The following is a 22,766-nucleotide window of genomic DNA, read 5'->3' as shown; positions in this document are numbered from 1 at the left end:
AATGATTTGATGGAGCTAATAAAATCCTGTTAACTAAAAGGTTCAAATAAGTGAAACAAGAAAAGGAACTATTTATTAATTCTGTCGACATAACAGTTATCAGACTTGCGAAACTATGTAATTGCACAAACGCCTGCCTTGAAGTCAGAACTAATGTTAAAATCTTAATTAAAACAAACTTTCAATTATGCTTAGTCTTTACTACATTCTATGTAAATATGATTTTTTTTTTTAAGATCAATACACTCGGTTCATTGATTGAACCGAGTTTAGTCAAAATCATAAAAGCCTTTTTTTTTTTTCTTTTTTTAATAGAAAATGGAAAGAATGTGAAAAATCTATTTTGAAAAGTGTTACTTCGGGTAAATCGATTTCATCAAAAACGTAGCTGCCACATCTTAGGCATATACCCGCCTTTGTTTTTCAAGTAGGTTGTTCACATGCAAACAGACTTTTGAGAGGCTTAAGTTATTGGGACTCAGGGAACCTCAAAACGTGTATTTTCGTTGAAAACTTTTTAATAATAACTATGGGTTGGAACTAAAAATAATAATAATACTAGAATACTTATAAATATAATAAATTTTAATCCGTTAAAAACTTATCAACTTTAAAATTAAAAGCATTTGCGATCGCAATACTTCCACTTACTATGTGTGTCCATATATAGGTGAGTGAAAATAAACACTGTCTTACACCCTAAAGGATTTATTTAAAATCATTAATGATTGATTTTAAACATATATTTAAATTTCGTACTTAGTCGTATCCAAATGTAAAATTTCGAATTTGAGTTTTGACGGAAATACACGTTTTGGTTTATTCCAATTTTAGGATTCTGTACACATATCTTGAAACATAAAACTACAAATTTTGAGAGATACCATATTTTTTTTTTCTTAGATTAGAAAGGTTCATCATTGAAAACAATAAATCAAAATACCCTGACTTTGTGTAAATATAAATCAAACCACTATCATAACCTGAACAGAGGTTAATTATTAATTAGTGATCATGATAGGTGGTTTCAGCCTAACTAAAAAACTAAAGGTCGTACGAAACTGAGACAACATATTTACAAACTACTAAAATCGAGGCCGATCGGTCTTCACCGATTGCATTAGGGTTTCCTTATCTCCAGTTAAACTAGTGTATTCTTCTTAACATGAATACAACTTATATTCGTTATTCCTACCTCGAGAAATCCTAAAATAAAAAAATTATAGCTACATAAAAATGATAATATTTTGTTCATAATTTTTTTCTTCCCGGTCAATATTTTCGTTTTCATAAATCACTAAATTGTGATTTATGATTTCACTCACCAATCTACACAAAACTTGGGGCACAAGTGGGGTGGTAGTTTAATGTTATATGATACACACACAGGCCTATTTTTTTTTAACTGCCATTTATATTACAAATATATACTCCATCATTTTTGTTTTAGAATTTTTCAATAGTAGAAACTGGACTACGATTTTACACAGAAACATGGTAGTCAAGCAATAGTTTTTCCAACGGACAACTAAGATTTGTTTAATATTATTAAAATTTTTCATAAAATTTTTAAACATCGACACGTAATCTGAAATCATTGTTTCCTTACAATTTGCATTACAGACTTTAAATTTTGGTAAATACGTTACGGATTTGATTAGGACAATGATTCATACTTTTCCAGTAATACAAATGTTGTATTATTACAACGAAATAAATACATATTTATTTGTGCCGACGTATCGACCTAATTTTCAGGTCTTCATCAGGGCTATAAGTGAGGTGGTAGTTAACGGTTTGGAGGTAGTTAACATTTATAGCCGTGAAAATTAGGTCGAAACGTGGCGCAAATAAATAATTCGTTTGTTTATGTTTTTTTCTGCTGGAAGTTCACCAAAACGGCATTGAGACCTGAGTTTTAAAAAGGGGCTATTCCAAATTCTTTTATTGTAATGAAATCTGCAATCACTCTAAAAATGTAAATACATTTTCTCAAACAAAAATCTAACCATTACACCTAAAGTATCAGGTTTGAAATCTAATGACCTTAATAGCATTTTCATATAAAAAAAAGTCACTCGCTGAATCAGAATTAATATCCATAGTAAAAAAAAAAAATTAGATTGATAAAATCTATTCAATAATGCAAAAATCTATTATAAATAGAGATAGTTTCATATTTTGATAAAAAAAAACATTCTAAATTTGAAATCAGTGCTCTCAAAAACCCTTATACCGAAAAAACCAATATTTTACTATTAATACCAATATACATAAATACAAAAACTATTAAAAGTAAATCGAAATGGTTATTAGAATTGGACGGTATGTTCAAAAATTTATTAGAAGTATAAGCTCTTAATCACTATTCTCTATCTATGTAATTCAGTAGTTTAGATTCCTTTTTCTAATATCAGGAGCTATGCATTTTAACAAAAGAAGTGAATTAGTTGAAAGGGAATACCAAAGAAATATGACAAATTTTGAATCTTATTCCAACTTTAATAAAAGTTATATTTATTTAAATGTTAGTAGAGTCTGGCTGAATCCACTGAGATCTGTTTTTAAATCCCTAAAATTTATCATTTTCAAGATTACAAACGATAAGATGCTTCCACAACATAAAAGTGGTTCAAAACGCACTTTTTCAAGATTACGTTCTCTCCTGGTTGCCCAATTTAAGACAGAGTAGCTATCTCAACATCATTTTGCCCCTAAGTAAACTGACTTTTAATGCTTAACCAGTACCTAAACATTTTCCACTAGCTACAAGTCCTAAGTAGGTACCAATCCTTGGCAATCAAATAGACAAAATCCATATTCACACCCTTGTGTGCTTCAGAGAGGCTGACATAGCGGGCATCAGAATTGTGTCCGATATTACCTTTGATTTAAACTATTTTCATTATAAAAATGAACAAAAGATATAAAAGAAACACAAATATGGTAAAAGTAGATAGTAGATGAAAACAAATCTAGGTTCTAACATTTTTATAAGATACCCAAAAACTGACAATCTACTAGTTTGCCAAAAAAATAAGCCAATCCAAAACCCATTTACACATTTTTCAAAAAATGGTCAATTTTCATATCTCAATATAGACATAAATTAATGAAGTGAAATTTTAGTATTACTTCTAGTTTTTGTTATACAAAGTATAAAAATATACTCCAATATCTATGCTGTTGAAAAAGCAATAACACATATTTCACTACAGGATTTTTTTTTCAATTGGGAGATCAGAAAAAAAATACCAAGTTTAAGAAAATTTTGTTTTGTAAACAGGATACATTACTCAGAAATAAGAAAATAATCTATACAGTTAGAAAATAAACATTCACAAAAACAGAGGTAAACTATTATTTTCTTGTGCCTACTTATAAATCAGACAGAACTTATTATAAAGCAATAAATAGAACTAATAGGCAGGAACTGTGAAGAAGGGTAGAAGTCACCTGTTTCATTTTGATGCATTCATTTTTATCTGCCATCAGTTGTTCAATCAAAGGTGTTTTTGGTGAAGTTTTCTTATGTCTCTGGAGTGCCAGGCATTAATTATCATTAGCACCACTTTGATACTCAAATTTATCCGTGCCTATAGCTTTATTTTGTTCTTGACATAACAATTGAAGTTTTTGAACTCTTAATGAATATGGGTGGTGGTATGCCTTCTCTGGGATTATGTGTTATTTCTATTCCTAATATTGGTATATTTCTTAATGCAGGATAAATAATGGAGAGTCTACTGCCATCGCTTGTGCATAAGTACTGGTTTAGGGTTCCATTTTATTAATTGAGCTTCTAATGCTAGTTTGCAGCACATTTATCTTTGAACAACTTGGTTTGTACATCGCCTCAGAATTTCATGAGATATTGCCCAGACTTCTAAAGGGTGATATATTCTAAAGGGTGCTTCGCTCAAGCAATGCTGAGTCACCTTTACAGTTTCCTCCAATAAAAATAGAAATTTGAATATATTAAAATTATAAATCCTTCCACTGATAGTATAAATAAAATGTATACAATTTTTATAACAAATCGTCTTTTTAATAACTATTTATTTTATGTAAAAACTATTTATCTCAAAAATGATATAATTTATTAAAAATTTTAAAAATGTTTTACAAAAGATATATATACATAATTACAGCGTATAAACGTGAAAGAACCTTAAAGGATGGTTCATAATATGTACAAATATACATCTAAACATGGAAATAAATAAAATTGTAGTTTATCATCGAATTTTCAAAAAAATAATAACTAAAGATACTGAGACGCCAATGCTCTTAAAAAATTGCTCTTCCTGATGTTTTCAGCTTCCCTTTTGATCTCTTCATTGTTGTTAGAATTTAATTCTAAAAGTCCAATTATTCGAACCTACAACCAATATATTACAAATATTTGATATTTGATGAAATATTGATATACAAATAATTAGAAAAGAAATCAAATAAAATTTAACCATGAAAAATATAAAGCCTTCCGAATGAGTAACCACTATGCTGGTAGTTGGCAGGTAAAAACTGACTGTACAGTGGTGAGCTATGCATATTCTTCAAAACCTTAATTTTGGTTTTCTGAGTTCTTTATTGGATTTGAGGTCATTAAGAGTTTCATTGAAGAAGATAAGTGGAGTATGTCTATTAACTACTTCACCACTAAACTGCTACCTATTCATTCATACAATATGTCACATCTAATCCTACTGTCATGTACCTGACTACTGCTAAAAATACTTTTCTAGATTTGATCTAGAAATTCCAAATTCAATAATTATAAAATATAAGGAAGTTTTTTTATATACAAAAATTAAATTATATGTTGGAAAATGTCCTTTTTTTATATACTTCTACTGTCAAAAAAAAAAAAAAGAAGGTTTTCCACTCCCCACTCTCAGCCAGTTCACTGAGGAATTCCAAGGAAAGAAGAGATTTACAACAAAATTTTACCTGATTATTGTGACCATCAATCCCTACCACAAAGCCGAATTGACGCCTATCGCAAGCGGAAGCATATCCCATCAACATAAGAATTAAAATGCTCCATTTTCTGATAAATAAAATCAATCAAGGTAACATGTCCTTTTTTTATATACTTCTACTGTCATCATTTAAATAACATAAAAACATTAAGACAAGATATTAATAAAATAAATAAACTATAAATTGAATTTCATGGAAATGAAATTATTCGATTATCTCCTTCAGTCATTTAGTCAAAATAAACCAAAAATAATTTTGTTCAAAGATTATATTAGTTTATCAGTTATTGCCAAATATTCCAGTAGATATTTATTTTTTAATTTGTATTTACTTTGTATTTTAATTACTATAGAAATGAAAATTTTTATTTTCCAAGCAATTATGATAAAAGTTTCCTTTTCTATAATTTAAATCGCAAAAAGTAATTTATCTATAATTTTAAGATATCTGTATGTTTTCATTAATGATTTTGTTATTCTCTCGTTTCCAAAATCGAATTTTTGATCGAATTTCATTTTATTTCTTCCTTTATCATTTTTCCATGCACTAAATGACCAATCCTGTTCTTTATGTTTGGTTTTAATGAATCACTCTCCCTATCAAGAATATTACATTTCAACATACTTTAACAACTAATGTTATGCATCATTAAAAGTTTTTTTTTACTTACTTGCAAAATGTAAAGATTAAAATTTATGTTAGTTTTATATTTTTAATATATATATTAAAGAAAACTTTTTTATATCTACATTCTCATTGTCTCAAAACAAATTAAAAATTTACTCTGGTCACAAAAGCTTTCATACACCACAATATTAATCCTCACAACATCAAACCATCTACCATCATGGTTGCTACAGATTCAGTTTGCTCTGTCTCTTTTAAATGATGTTCAACCACTTTTTATTATTTTTCTATGAATTGAAAATAAAATAAAAAGGAAATTATAAATTATACCAAAGCCTGCTTTCTGTGATGCTCTCCTCTTTTGGCATGTAATGAAATCAGATATTCAAGAATATTGATATCCCAAATATAATTATGATATGAATCTGAAGCATCAGATGTATTAACTTCAGATAAACACTTGAAAGCAGTCGTGTAATCAGCTTCTTCAAGTAGTTGACACAAAATACCAGCCTGAAATCAAAAAAGTACATTCACATGTATGTTTGTGATGTGTTAGTTTAACCAATATCTCAATTTTACAGAAATTCTGATGGCCAATTTAGTCATAACTCAAAACTAAAACAATGTGAAAAAAAAATTAACTTTTCTGATACCTAAAATCAGTAGAAAGGCTATACAGTACTCAATGAATGCTGGAAGTTTTATAGGAAATACAGTCATTGATAATTATTAATTTTTGAAATTAAGTTTAAACATTCAGTTAAGACAAAGAACTCAATTTTTCACATTTTCATTTCATTTTCTAGTAGCTTTCAGTTAAAAACAGCTGTATTAAATTTTATAAGTAAATTATACTAAGTCATTAAAATAAAATAAGGTATTATTCATGATTGAAAGTTTGTTTTGTTTTTTAATTCTTAGATAGTTTTTTTTTAAATTATAAATTTATATAAATTGTTTTTTTGGTTTCTTGAATAAAATTATTTATTTACAAAGAATTAGCTGATTTTAGGTTCAAATACTTGTATCTATGGAAACATCCTCACTGAAATTAACTAATACGTTCAAGAACATTCCTTAAAATAACTTTATGAGATATGATAAAAGTTATTTTTAGTTAGTTAAAAGTAAAAGAAGATGGTTGGGAGAGTAAGCAGTGAAGAGTACAAATAAATAAAACTTATTTTATTAGTACCAACATTTCAGGCCTTCATCAGGGCTAAGAACAAAAAACAAGATAACGACCATAATCAATAAAAAGAAAATATAGAATGACAAGGAAATAAGAATTAAAGGGCTTAGGCCATAAGTGAACATATCGAAAAGACCGTAAAGAGTATGTCCAAAACGTACATGGTCACCAAGTCTGTCTGCATAAGGGTTGAACACCTTCCACTCCTTTCGACCATGCCACTCCTCCCAAAAAGGACATCGACCCATCTTTTCATCTGTGTTTGCCTTTGCCAATTTGCCATTATCTCTTGATTACACTAAGATTGAAAATCGGAGTCACCATCTCCTTTAACATTTATCTCAAATTCTTTTCTCTAACAAGTAGGAAAATTATGACCAAACTGTGATTGATTTTATGATAACCTACCAAATTTGACTAATAAACATTATTTTCTGAATTAAAATGTATGTATAATTACGTACCTTTACAAATAGTTACAATTAAATACCTACTTGTACCTGTTTAATTTATTGGTACCAAAGACAAAAAAAAAACTTGTGGCAATATTGGGACTAGCCGAAATGAATGAAAAATCTGGAAATGAGATAATGTATTAAAATTTTAGGTTACACTGTTTAGTGTACGATGCCACGTTTCACATCCCTAAAATACAATAGCAAGGATAATAGTTCACTTACCACATCCTCAACCATCTTCTCAAATAATATACATAATACAGATATAATACATAATCAACAACTAACTCATGATTATAAAAGTTTCAAGTGTTCAAAAAAATTAATTTTGGAAATATATCTAGACAAACTGTATGGAGAAAGTAGGTTAAAGAGGTTATATTTTAATATTTATTAAAATGTAAATAAAAGAATGGAAGAACGCCCCAATATGTCAGTGGATAAATATATATATCGTGAATATCAATAAAAACATACATTAATTTATAAAAATGTACAATAATTTCACAGAAAAATACAAATAAATATTCAGAGTTCACCTCCTTTATATGAAACAGTCTATATAAGAATACATTCAGAAATATAAGGTAAAAATTTATTGCAGTAAGCAATGAACTAACCTGGGTATGGCATTGAAGCTGTGAGCATGATTTAATCATCCTTTTGATTATATGATCTTCAAGAATATTTCGATGAAGTGGTCTTGAAAAATGTTCTGTAACCACAGCTGCGGCTTCAAGATAGCTCCCTAATGCACTGCGATAATGTCCATTGACTATAAATTAAAAAAAATAAAAAAAGTTAACATAGAAAGGAATAATATCTGGTGCAAATTTCCTTAACGCAAAGTATAATATAAAAATTATTTTCAGTTGTTTCACTGACATTAGTCTCAATTAAGATTATTTTTTTCAAATTATTCAAATGAGTATCTAAAATATTTGGGGAAATTTATATTTTTTTAACAAATATACAGAACAGACAGATTAATGACCTAAAATCTTCTAGACTCTTAAGAGGGGGACGTAAAAATAAAAAGATTCATGAAAAAATGCATATAGAAAATTTGGCTTAGTTTCAATACTTTGCTGAGGTAATAGCAGGGTAGTAAAAAAAACATTCAATATTAAGAGAAACTGGACTACTTTGAATATTAAGGATGAGATTAAGTTTATAAACTAATCTTGAGTTAATTTCTTAACAGTATGGTAAAAGTTACTATTAAAGACCTATTATTAATCCAAGAGGAAATGAGTTAGATTAGATATTCAAATCGATAACTTTTTAAGCTTTAGCATATATTTTTTCTTCTTATTTAATAATTACAAAATTTGAAATCTGGTTAATTAATCAAGAACAGATGGCTCACTGCCTCATAAAGTAATTACTAAATGAGTGAATTTGGTATGTTCAAAAGTAAAATATGTTCCTAACTACCATTTACAGTGATGATAAAAAAAAAAAAAATAAATAACAAAACAAAGAAAATAATTTTCGTAACTGACTGGTTATAATTATTTAATATTTACTCACCAAAATGCAAATCTCCCGTCAGCTTCAGCCATGAAACATTATAAGGGTAGTACGTAAGAGCATGGTCCAAAACTTCCATTAGGGTTTCAGCAATTAGTTTTACATTGTACTGATTAGCACTGAAAAAACAAAATTAATTTTTTTTTTATATTAAACTTCAAAATGTATTACTATCCATGATTAATAAAAATAACAGCAACCATATAGTAAAAATATTTAGAAACTAAATGCTAACTACTATGATTACTTTTTTATGGTTCCAGGCCAGAGGTGGGTCAGCTGCACATACAGATCAAGAGGTGGTTGATCCATGAGTACATTGTGGAGCCTAGCTAAGAGAGAAATCACTAGGGAGAGAGCATTAGGTTCTAAGACGCCGCAGAGACCCCGCAGAGCTTTGTAGTCTTTTCTCTTACCTCCGCTCAAGAACAATGGAATCACTGAAAAATAATTAACAACATCTAACCACAATTCGTGAAATGATAAATTTGTAAATTTTAACATTGATTGATTTGAGTTAAATACTGACAACTCAATATGATTTCAAGAATTCAAATAAAAAAATATATATATATAAAAATAAAATAATAGCAATCATAATAACAAAACAAACTATTGCAATTCAAATTCTACTAATTTATATACTCTTTTTTTTATTCATTATTAATAATAATATTTAATGGTAACTCTTATTTATTGAAAATTCATGGTTACTGTATAATGAAGCCTGATTCTAATCTGTCCTTCTTGCATTAGTTAAAATAATTAAGAAAACTGACAACAATCTTTCCTTACTCTTCTTTTAACTTTTCTATCATATCATTATTGTCAAACCATGAAGAAATAATAAAGAGAAAAACTATTTAAGTTAATTATTAGATTGTAAAATTGTATGTAATACTTCTACCCAACAATCTAATATCAACGAATTTTGCCAAAATATAACATATAGACATAAATATTTCCCCGAGACCATGAAAATCAGCATATCACATTTTAATATTGGACTTTTTTTTCTAATTAACTATAACATAGCTTAACAAACTGTACAGTCAGTGTTTAACATAAATGAAGTCTGAAACTTAAGGAATTCACAGAAAACCTCAAATTAGACCTCATAGAAAACTAAAAGCAAGTTCATTGGGTGTATGGTACAATTTTGAATAGGAAAGGAGATAATTTAAATTATATATTTCTTTAAAAAAATTTGTTTAAATAGGAAACTATAATTAATAACATTAAGTTTGATAATTATTTTTGAAAATTTTGAATTTGAATTTGAAAAAACTCTTTGAAGAGGGAAGGAAGCAGCTAAATTTTAAAAAAATTGGTTTTTCATAAAACCAAAATTATTCATACTTAAGAAAACTTTCTTTTTTTTAATCAGCTTTGAATCCAAATTAAATGTGTTGGTCTGTTTTAAAACAAGCACAGATTCACCTCCAGTATTGTAAAACTGTTATGGATCAGTCCGTTTCAAGTGCTCCAATACTTGTTACTTGACTACCTCTCCGAAAAATTCATAATTTATAACTTAATATCCTTGATTCTTGGTGTTAGTTCAAAAATAATTTTAAAAAATTTAAATATGTAAAAAAAGTTACCAAAGTTATTTAATAAGAATGAACAAAGTTCATTATGTTGGTTCAGGGCATTTAAATATTCATCTCTATGGCCAGTTGTTCGCGATGTGAAAATAAAACATTTTTATTTTGCTATAATTATTAATTTTTCATACTTCCTTTGAGTTAAATTTAAAAGTTGAAATTTATAATGGAGTTTGACGGCACTGAGATCTTTTATGCATTGGATTTTCAAATCTTTCACTGGTATCCAAAGAGAGATATTGCAGCAAGAAAATTAGAAAAAAATAAACCATCTTCTTGATAAGGTATAATTTTGAAGAGGCAATAAGCTACTCACCACTGATAATATATACAAGGTGATATTTATAAGCACAGAAAAACCGAGGCTGAGAAATTGTTCCTTCTTTAAAAAATTATTCTAATTTAATTTTATGCATCCTCATTTGATAAATTTGGCAGCATATAGTACATAAACAGAAACATATTAGGCAGCTAAGAAGGACTTAGATTTGTACACAAGAATTTTTAGAATAAAAAAATTGAAGGCTTAGGGCTTAGGGTTTATTTTTAAGGCTTAGGGTGATCCAATGTTGAATAATGCGGAAAACTGTAAATACCTGTGAAATCTATAAATAACTGAAAAACTAAAACAAATATTGCCTTCATTTGCAAACTGAACACAACAAAAATGTTTAAAAATTAGTTTTGAACTACAAAAAGATTAAGCAACAATTTTTTTTCAAGAAGCCCTTGGAATAGACAGACCCTTATGTGAAATGAATTTCTGTTTCCTCAAATATTTTTTCTACAATAAATTATTTATTTTCTCCGATCCGTGATGTATCGTAACATAATAAGTGTTTAAATAAATTGTTTATTCATAAATATAGATATTCATTATGAGAATAATAAATGAATTTCTCCTTTGAAAACAACAAAATAAAAAAATTCTGTTCCGTTTGAGGTAAAAACTATCATTTAAGTTACATCTTATATATTTGAAAATTGACTTAGCAGTTAAACTTACGTACATTTATCCCAAGCTTCTGTTGAAACTTTTGAATTAAACTGAGATATCTGGAGGGAGGCCCTGGCTATGGCCAAGTACATATCGGTAAGTGTTGACTTAGGAGGTGTAGCCGTGGATAGAGATCCCCAAGCACCAGTGTTCAGCAGAGCCAAACAGGCAGCCTCCCTTATTGCACTTCTCATATTATTTACAGCATCCAAACACCTATCTGTCAGCCAGGTCCAATCTTAAACAAGACAGTTCCAAGTAATAAATTAAAGATTCATTTTGTTCTATTGTTAATCAATACCAAAACCAGATATCATAATAATACTTTATTATGCATTGCATCTTTTTAAATCAAATACATTCTTGAAATACATACATTTATGAATTCTCATCTAATCAAGTTAGCAAACATGGTTATAATGTTTTACACAAAAAAAAAACTTTATAACATTATGTAGCTGAAACGTTTGCTGAGTATTTTAATCAGCAATATTCAACAAAGAAAAACTCTTTCCTAGAGAGTAAAAATTTTAAAAAGAAGAGATTTAGTAGCAATGATAGTTTTTAATTGATGGACTGATTGAAGAATGAAAAAAATAGTTCTTTTTTATACAGCAAAACCTTTATATTATCAAATAACTTCTTACAGTCCACTAAGGAAACATTAAGAATTTCTTTCATCCAGTCATGGGAAGAGGAACATGTCTTTTTTTAAAGTGTAACCTTATCAAATGAAGCATTGCAGAGGGCCAAAAAGAATTTATTGTTTTAAAAAAATTGAAAGAGAACAGGTAAAGTGTGATCCACAGACAGCTCCTTCTATTTTTAAACAAATTTCAACTGACTAAACATCTTTTCTGGAGTTCAGTCTCTTGGAACCACAATGATAGAGGCACAGGGAATACTTTTATAAGAAAAAACATTTTTTCAAACTTATGACACCTATATTACCTCAGTTATTCCCTACTTTGATAGCTGTTGGACTGGTCTGAGAGCACTAGTACAGAAGTTATCAGAAAAACAATAATTATGAAATTTTTAACCTGAGCAACCTATGCCTTAGTGATTTGTATTTTTTATTGTAGTTTCTTTCAAAACATTTGCATGGTAATTAAATTAATACTAACAATTTTGTAAATGTAAAATATAATTCATAACTGGGAAACATTACAGCGTTAAGAACAAATCTTACAATTTGAGAGTGTATACTCTACAAAATACAAATTCAAAATGTATTGTAGTTATCATAAGAACCAATAATCAGACGTAAAAGACCTAATTACCTTGACATTGTAATTAAAGAACTGGAAACTGTGATCTCAAAGAATTCCACTCTCAATGAGAAACCTTATGAATTTACAAGAAAAACTACTGCGCTCTCTTCTTCAAGCTTTAAATATACCATTGATTACAGATGATCAATATGTTACACTCTTTCTTAACAAATATTTAAACAGATATAAATTTAAATAAAAAATTAACACAACATTACATATACACATAGATAACCCTTACCAGTAAGTAAAAAATAAATTAAAAGAAAAAGTAAATTCCATTACCTAGATGTTTTGCAGGCCATTCTGAGTGGAACTGATCGATATCTAGTAATAGCATTTCTGAGGAAAGCTGATTCCTCAACTTTTCATACACATCATCGTTTCCTGTTTCCTCTATTACATTCCTTAATAATGCTTTGGCTTGACCAAAATTCTGAAAATATTGAACATCATTTAGCTTAAAGTTTTATTTTTTTTTTTATAATTATACTAGTAGGACCTCAATAATGTCATAGTTTGGAGTCAGGTACCATGGTATTTTTATTGTCAATGAAAACACATTAATATATAATACCTTAATCTTGTCAAGTTCGTACGATTTGGCAACCAGTATAAAAGCATAGTTGCGCTTCACTGCAGTGGGAAGAGTATTAAGGGCACTATTTAATGTAGAAGGTATATACCACTAAAACAAGAAAAATATAGAATAAGATTTAGCGAATTACAGAAAGATTGATCATTCAAGAATAGAAAAGATATAAGAAATAGAATTTTACAAGCACAAATCCTACAATAATAAATTTAACAATAACAAACAAGGTAACAAAAAAAAACACATTAAAAATTATAATCACACATACATTCCTGTTGAGTTTTTCCCATGTCACTGTAGGTTTAAGGGATGTAAGCTTAATCAAAGCCATATTGATTTCCGCAGCATCATAACTGGATAGGATGAGTCTTTCAAGAGCTGCTATTTCAAGGCTTGGACCCTCTAAAGATTCATGTTTATTATTATATCACAATTCGAAATAGGTTTTCTTGACTTAAACTTTAAATCTAGCTGCAATTAACTGCTTGAGTAAAAGTGAACAGAATAAAATAAAACATAGATAAGAAAGGCTCTCTTATGTATTAGTATTCTCAATTTTAGAACTATAGCATGAATGCTTATAAAAGATACAAAAGAATGTAAAATGAGTAATAACATTTCAATAAATAGCTCCAAGATATGGCAGAATTTAGTAGTTTGTAATTTGTTGATATTAGCAATATTCATATAGTATCTGAGAAAAAGAAAGCTACACATGGAGCTGCACGATGGTGGAGAAAGAACAGTTAGAACAGATCTGGTCAGTTACACACAGCAACAAATATTATACAACTTGGGACTACCCTTCATCTGAATGATTTTAACTAATTATTTGTCAAGTAGTTAAGAACAAGTTTGTACAGCTTTCTTAGAGGGGATAGATTAAAGTGTATATCATTCGCCCGAGCAATACTGAATGTTTATTCCTTTGGTAATTTCTTAATGCTGAATTAACAGTATTTAAGCTTAAACAGAAATAAAGCTGATCAGAAAAAGAAAAAAAGAAGGGGGGGGGGAGACAAAATACAATTTAACACAAATTAAGTTTTTATAATATAAATTTAAATACCAATATAAATTAACAGAAAATGATAGGGCAGCGAGCGAATCCATAGGAGCAACAGCTAATACTATTTATAAGAAAATTCTATGAAGTTTTGAGCCCATGGTTTATTGGAATACCATTTAAGTTAATAAATAGGTAATGTTGAAGAGAGTGAATTAAAGTATTTCCTATTTCTAGAAATTAATTCAGTCTAAATCTACTTGCATTAATCTTATATTAAAATTTTCATGTACTTGGTAATGTTTCAGAAGACTCTTCAAGATTTACATGCGAAATTGTATCAACATAATCAGGCTCTATGACAGAAGATATTTCCTCCGGTGACAGAAGAGGGAGTTTAGAAAAGTTAGAGGCTAGCACCCTTGCAGTGTGAGATTCAGATGTAGCAAGCAGTTGAAGAAGAAAGAATTCCAATTTCTTTATATCATCATCTCCCAGAGGTAACACAACAGAAACAGCCTTAAAAAAAAATAATAAGTAAAAACAAATTAATAATCAATAATATTAAATGTATTGAATTTAATATTTCATTTATTTATACACAACTTCAATATGTTTAAATTAATTATAGTATTGGTTAACTTTAGATATTAACATTACCTAACTTATTTTTTTTTTTGCAGTAAGAGATCACCATGAAGATTTATTGTCAACAGCATGAAAGTTTCAAGTGAAGCTTGCAAGGGGCATGAAGCCTCCTTTTACAAGGAGAAAAATGACTTACAAGTTTGACTTAATAAGTCAATTGACTTAATTGACTTACTAAGTCAAAAATACTAGGACTGAAATCCGTAAGGTTGGTTGGGAAATTATGAGCTAACAACTTTTACAATAAATTATGAGGAAACAATTGACCTTCTAATGCAGGTGAATTAAATTTTGATTATTTCTTTTCAGATTACCTTTTTTTTCTGAGTCTAAAACTGCTAAAATGGAAATAAATTGAAGATGACAAAAAAAAAAATTAAAATTATTACAGCAAGTCAATTTACAACCTCAAAACAAAACTAGTAGAACTTCATTGATAACCTTAGAGGGAGCAGAGATAATGTAGGTCACATGAAAAAGACCTATCAACCATAACTTATCATCATGTGAAATTAGAGATGGGTAATTGACAACTATAAATGAAAGTCAAAATAATAATAATATTAAAGGCTAAGTGAAATCAAAGGTCATCTACATACATCTTTTTCCAGTGACTACCCTCCAAACCCAAATCTACTAAGTTTTAACGAAATCCTACTATCTATGTTTCAGTCTACCCCTCGGACGTTTCTTAGAATCAATTATAATAAATGTAATAATAATAACCTTGACCAAAGATGTGGGTGAAAGAGGAGGACCATGAAGCTGAACTCCACTGTCCAATGCAGCACGAACAGAGTTTAATGCCCTGACTGTCGCGACAGCATCTCGAGATGTAATTAATTTTCCATTAGCAACCTCTGAAGAGATGTCCAATTCCAATCCTTGGCGATAAGTAATAGGTAGCTGTCTCAACTTATTGTCTTTTTCAAGTACTTTGTCTATGTTCTGAAATCAATAAAACATTTTAGCTATAAACCTGTCATAAATCATTTAGGAAAATAATAAAAAATCAATAATAAATGACAGAGAAAGGTCCTTAGTACTGATTGAGGCATTGATTTAGGACAATAGCATATCAGTAATGGAGTTACAAATTATAATTCCAAAATATAATATAAAGGTTTCGTAAAACTTAATATTAAAATTAAGAATAAATAAATTTAAAATAATGCAATTACCCTTAACAGTTGAAATTATCAAACACATTACATAAACAATCCAATATGATAGCCCACACACAACAGGTTTTACTTTTGTGTAAGTATTGAAAAAATTAAATTTAAATCAACTTAATGAAGTTATCTCATCCAACCCAAAATAAAAGTATCATATAATGGAAAAGGAGGGGGGCACCTTCTGAAGCCTCAGATACCCTGCGACAATGACCATATATAAAGGAGTGGTCATAGGTATTCTGAGGTATGCCTCCCCCGTCTGGAACCAGAATCTCTTGCAACGGCAGAAGAGAAGATTGGCAACATTCCAATGGATGGCTTTGCTTTGAGTCACCAAAGCATACTGAAGTATCTCACATGAGGCAGTGTAAGCTTTGGCGGAAGGGATACCTCTCGACCTTCTCCTGCAAGAAGAAATGATGATGTTTAAGTTTAAGAGAGAGGGCTTGGCAGGTCTACCAGCAAATGTTCAGGTGAGGATTGATGAGAGCCCAAGTAAATGGAAAGCAATTTTCTGGGAGGACACCACAGAAGAGGGGAACCGGCATTGTATAACAAGCCTAACAGCATGGATGAAAGCAAAGTGGGTCCTCTCAGACTACTGCTGGCTCTCTCAATTTCTCACAGGGCATGGGGGATTTCAGCCAAGCTCCATCCACGGGATGGATATCGACCCTCACAGAGAACGACTTCTCTCAGCTAGTAACCGAAGAAAACTACCTGTATTACTAAGAATTATATGGGTGGAAAACAATTATTTGGCCAACCCACTTCAATCTTCGTCAAAGAAGAAGACCAACCCCAGGAATGCCTGTGGACGGAAGAGGCGCAGAAGACTGAACTTTAAGACTGAAAACTAATGAAACCTGTAAGAAAACTGTACATTAATCATTAAAATTGTAAATTGATTTATTAGCAGTAGTTTGATGATGGACATGTAACATCGAATTGCTGCTGCACACCTGTATTGCTTATAAGGCAGGGGAAGGAGGCAATAAATAAATAAATAATAATGGGAAAGGAAAGTCTCAAGCTTTGGAAATATATAATTAAATGTAAAAATAATTTTTAATACTGCAACGTCAACTTTTTTTTATTATAACTTATGGCCAAACAAAATTCTTCATTCTAATTATTCTGTTTTAGACCTCCTGAAATAAATAAATAGTGCAAAGCAATTTACAGTTGTTTTCAATCCCGTATATTGATGGCTTAATTAGTGGTGCTAAGTAACCTACAAACTACATAATAGAATTGTATATGAATGTAAAAAATGAATTAAACAGTTACAAATTTTCTATAAGAGAAAACCTTTAATTGCAGTTTTTTATAAAGTAAATGGGAACGTACTTAGCACCACTGTGAAGAAAGCAATCAATATCTTAAAATAATAAACTTTTTTATAAAAACTTAGTACGTTTTTCAATATGTATTTTATTGATTCTTATCATCTAAAATAGTACTGGCTATCTAAATAATTTTTGTATCTTTCTATGTCAATGTTTCAATCTTGGCAGGCTAGAAAGAATGATTTAGCATTTATCTCAATATCCACTTTTGGTATTTGTTTACAAGAGTTATATATAATAGGAATGCCATTGTGACTGCTAAAGAATATAATCAATGGTTTTTGTTTCCCCACCTTTGTTAACACTGAAATCCACTAATTGCATCATCCTTTTAATAACCATAAGTACTAACTTTATGTTAACTGCACCCCTTATTAACATATTTCAAAATGTGAAATAGATAATAACTACAACATAATATATTAACAACTTAAGAATAGATATTTAAACTCTATGGAGTTAATTGAGAGATAAATGTGCTGGAGCATATTAAGCATAAATAAAAATCCAAGAATACATTTATGAACTTACAATATATTTGGCTGCAATAGCTTCATGGAACTGCTGAGATAAAGAAGGTTTGTATGAATTAGGCCTAATACCAACTGCTATTCCCAAACTAGTGAGATGAGGATGGCAAGTGGGACCAGAAGCCAAGCACACTGAAAGCGATGAGCGAGCTTCTGGATATTTACCTTTGTTCACCTAAACACACAAAACAAAAATTTCCATCTTAAAATAACTATGAAAAATCAGATAATAATTTAATAATATTTAATTTCTAGAGAATCAAAAATATAATTATTTAAAAACTATTACTTGTTATTTCACTATTTTTTATAAATTAAATATTGTCAATGTTATGATCAAGATATAACAATACACTAAAAAGAATAAATATGCATGTGATTTTCATGGCTACTAATTATTACTAAGAAATATTGGTTAAGTAAAAACACATATCTTCTTCTCTTTTTTAATATTTCAAAACAATGTAAATATACAGTAGAGCAGAGAATCTCCAGAAAAATCCAAAATTAACTAAAATAGTTCATACTTGGAGAAGTTTGTCGGGGGGTGCGGTCAGCAAAGAACAACATAAATAAACAAAACCATATTTATTTATTTTATGCCGACGTTTTGACCTGAGTTTCAGGTCTTCATCAGGGGTTGTGGCGTAGAAGGTAGGCTAGCAACACCTTCCCAGTTATGGTTTTGTTTATTTATGTCGTTCTTTGCTGACCGCACCCCCTGACAAACTTCTCCAACCATTAATCTACGGTCAACTATCTACACCTCATTATAAAATAGTTCATTTTTTTTTATATATTCCTCCTGAGTAAGAGACAAACTCATTGAATCCACCTACAGCTTGTTAAATAAAAAACAAAAAAGAAAGCACGAAACAGCAACATAAATGCTGAGTTAGTGGCATTGTGGGTCATATTTCATCAAATACCCACACATCATGTTGTCATATAAATAGGAAATAAGAACCAATTTGGTTTACAAGAAAAATGATAATAACTTTGTCTTCATAGCAAGAAATGTGATTTGCAGAATCTGCCCTAATTTTGAGGTACAACCTCCCTGTGGTGGCCATGGCAAGTGGGACTAGAATCCTCATCACTTTCACTGAAAGCAATATGCACCTGGATATCTAGTTCTGTACATTTTGATATTTACTAAATAATTTACTCAAAAAAAGTCGAGTAAGGTGAAGGTAAATTTGTTAAATTTACCTTTAACGAATCAAAAGTAATTGAAACTCTTTTATAACCTCTATTTTGGAAGTTTGAGTCGATTAGTTTGCACTAGAATGTCCAAATGAAAGTTTTGTTCCTGATGATGGTGTGTTAGTCAAAACGTAGAACATTTTGTTTATTAATTAAAATTGGTTAAATAATTAAATAATTGTAATTGAACAACAAATTAAATAGAGTAGATTATAGTTTGTTCTAGCCTTTCTTTTTGTGAATCTAATGACACTACATCCACATTGACAGAGTTGTGGTTGACTTTAGGAGAATAACACATCAAAAAATCACAATATTTCACTGAAAGATGTTACTTAAGCACAAATAAATAAATTATTGTACCTAGTATGAGGGATTTCATCATGAAGGAGGTTAATTGTTGGAATTTATAAGAAATTCTTTTAATATAAACTACGATAGATACCCTATAATTTAGAATGTAACTTATTCCTTAGTGCTATAAAAGAAATTTTTAAATTGAAAAAAATTGATGATAATTTTAATCATTTAGAGGTACTTTTCCAGTAATTGATAATCCATGATAACTTAAACCTTAATTTTTGGGATATATAATATTTTAGATACTTAACTAGATAGTTTTTAATTGTATGTATTTAATATTTATGTAGTTAACATATTCTGTTCAGCAAGTTTTTTTTTTTTGGCCAAGACTCCCATTGGAGTCCTATACTGCCTAACCATGGTTGGGGGTCAAATTTTTTCAGTTTGTGGGACCACCACTTAATGAAAAGAGTCAACGCCCCAGGCCGGATTCAAACCGGCACTGCCAATAGACATCAAATTGGTAAGACTGTGTCTTAACCAATGAGCTACGGGCGACCCAAAGCAAAAGTTGTCCTAGCTGCTATGGTTATAAAATTCATCAAAGTGTTTTGGGGGGGATTATTTATTAATTTTGGGTAATTTTACAATGTGTAGTATTCTAAAAACAAAAAGTTGATAAATTTATGATGCAAGAGCCTATTTTAAACTGCCTAAACTGAGATGGAACATTTTAATCAAAGAAATTATTATACGTAAAATAGTTTAAAAACAATAATTTGAAAGCTTAATTTTCAAAACCTTTTCAGAGGAAGGGCAAAGATTAGAGATATGTGATTAAAGATATTGAGAAAATCTATGTATTGCCTAATAATGTTTTGTAGTACTTACACTGTAGTACCATATTGATAGTAAGGTACCCTTATCAATTACATATCATTTAAATTATGAGCTATGATTTTTAGGTTCCCATTGACTAAGTTTGAAGATGTGAAAAGGAACTATAAAAATAAACTTAAAAAGCAGTATTGGTTATAGACCCTTTGTATTCTTGTGTTTGAAGATTGGAAAAATGATTTGTTGATAAAAAAAAAAAAATGGATGAAGAGTTTGACTGGCAGTCTGGGGTGGATGAAGAACCTTCATTCTGTTCAAAAAACCTCATCCAGAGCCTAAAGGACATATTGTCATTCACACTTACACCCAGCTAACTGTTCAGGTTTTCTTTAAAAATCGGTATAATTATGCTACACATTTTTCAAAACCTTTTTTTATCAACTTTATCATAAATTAGGGCACATAAGAAAAAGCAGGTATTAGAAAAACCGTTCCTCTGAACTACAAAAATCTCTTTTTCTCTTCTCAGTTATTGCTTCTGTTTAATGGTTTAGAATATATATTTTTACAACTACAATAGAATGATAGAATATACAAAGAATGACGATATTACAGCAATGAGCCACAAGACCTTTTCACAAATCTCATGGACTCAGTTCGCTGTCACATTCAGAATCTACAACCATTTTTCATAGGAAAAAATTTATATGATCATCAAAGTAAAAAAAAAGACCAAAACTGCCAGCTCGATGATCTTACCAATAACTCATAATGCATACAGGTATATAGTAAACGTACATACTACCAATAAATCAAAAAAGTGTACCACAATAGGGGCATTTATTGTACCACCACCAATGTTGTATTGGTATGAGATTTCCAATGCTAGTATTTAAATATCAGACATTTATAGCGATAGAAAAATTAGTTGAAATATGTTAGGCAAACCCTTTATGAAATAGAAAAAAATTAAAAAGTTTATATTATAAGAATCTGAAGATGTTTTAATTTAAATAACATAGGTCGGGTTTCTATAGCATATAATGCTAAAAATATTAATTATATTTACCAGATAAAAGGAAAGATCCACAAGTATCGCAATTTTGATCTGGTCACCTCTCAATATTTCACCTTTTGACCAAATATGTTCAGGATCTGCATTACCACTGGGGAGATTAAAACATGAAGGAGCTGGAGCAAAAAGTGTAAGAGTTTGTTCTGACATTTTCTTCAGAAATACAGATGATTTTTCAGCTTCTGGTTCAGGTACTTCTTCAACAGGTACTTCAATTGGCTTAATTTTTCCATTTAAGCTGAGACCAACATAGGATCTTAATACCCAACGATGGTAAAGAAAAATAGCAAACAACAAATACGATGGAAGCTCATCGAGATTTAATTCATCATGAACTTTTGGATCAGAATGGGCAGGGCTTACGACATACAAAAAATCCTTTAAAAGCGTAGTGGTAACGTTCATGGGGAGTCTAAAAACAAAATAAATATGCAGGATGTAATTGAAAATTATTACTGAAAATAGTAGGTGAATTTGCTATAAAAAAAGATAAGAGGAAAAGATACTTACGATTTCTCAAAGAAATCCAAGTCCCAGTTCAGAGATGACGCTACTTTTAATGCAAGGATTTTTAAGGCTAAACATCTTTTACTGAAAGGCTTCAAATTATTGATAACAAGAGGATCAGTTGAAGGAGGTTTTTCGCTTTGGGATAAAGTAACAAACTTTATTATCAGTTCAACTGGTGTTGGATCTAACAAAAACAGAAAATGATGACATTAAAATTCACTAATACATTTTTTTTACTTACCAAATGATTTTTACTTTCGAAAGCAGGAAAAATATAATACCTGCATTAGGGTTTTTCAAATGTTTTTCTAAATGTGCCGGCTGAAGAAGAAACTCAAACCATAAAGAAGTATCAGGAGAAATTGGTACAGTACCAGGTCGCAGTAAATCCACGTCCATCTTGTTAAAAAAATAAACTATTTATCACGAGATTAACTACACTTATAATCACATAACCATCGTTCCAACATCACAAACAATTCAGTGAAAGGAGAATAACTTCCCCTTATCAATGTTTGTATCCAACAAGTTAAATAACCTTCATCCAAATTGCATTGAGGTATTAACTTTTCGTAAAACCTAGAAATCGAAAGTAAACAATATAAACAAGAAGTGCAGGATAATTGACTTTTTTTTAGTTTATACTAAGCAAATACAGTATTAAATACGCAATATTGCTAAGTAACCTGTATGCCTGCCACGATATACCGTAGAGATTACGTATTTTAAAACATAATAATTTTTGGAGGAAGATAGTCCGGGTGGCGGTCAACAAAGTTATCACAGTAGTAAAAGAAAACTATTTATAATTAACCAACGTTTCGCCCCACTTTGCAGGGCTTTCTGATTGTA

The 22,766-nt window shown here is 29.6% G+C and overlaps 1 protein-coding gene across 2 annotated transcripts; it reads right to left on the bottom strand.

Annotated features, from left to right (window-relative positions):
• Positions 1-3,780: 3,780 nt before the first annotated feature.
• IntS8 (integrator complex subunit 8) lies at positions 3,781-22,766 on the bottom strand. Of its 2 annotated transcripts, XM_014438539.3 has the most exons (16): positions 22,601-22,766; positions 22,196-22,493; positions 21,915-22,098; positions 21,399-21,816; positions 17,985-18,158; positions 15,653-15,874; positions 14,572-14,797; positions 13,541-13,674; positions 13,255-13,365; positions 12,963-13,113; positions 11,417-11,641; positions 9,047-9,239; positions 8,800-8,918; positions 7,887-8,041; positions 5,944-6,126; positions 3,781-4,381 (listed from the first exon to the last, which is right to left on the bottom strand). In XM_014438539.3, the coding sequence occupies exons 2-16, from the start codon at positions 22,311-22,313 to the stop codon at positions 4,265-4,267; spliced, it is 2,730 nt and encodes a 909-aa protein (XP_014294025.1). In that variant the 5' UTR covers positions 22,314-22,493; positions 22,601-22,766; the 3' UTR covers positions 3,781-4,264. The 2 variants fall into 2 exon arrangements, with proteins under 2 accessions (XP_014294025.1, XP_066903697.1); XM_067047596.1 differs by lacking the exon at positions 22,601-22,766 and having other exon boundaries at positions 22,196-22,584.

This window comes from Halyomorpha halys, unplaced genomic scaffold, assembly GCF_000696795.3.
Source record: "Halyomorpha halys isolate HHAL.00 unplaced genomic scaffold, Hhal_1.1 Scaffold59.1, whole genome shotgun sequence".
Taxonomy (NCBI): domain Eukaryota; kingdom Metazoa; phylum Arthropoda; class Insecta; order Hemiptera; family Pentatomidae; genus Halyomorpha; species Halyomorpha halys.
This window is presented reverse-complemented; position numbering and strand designations above follow the sequence as displayed.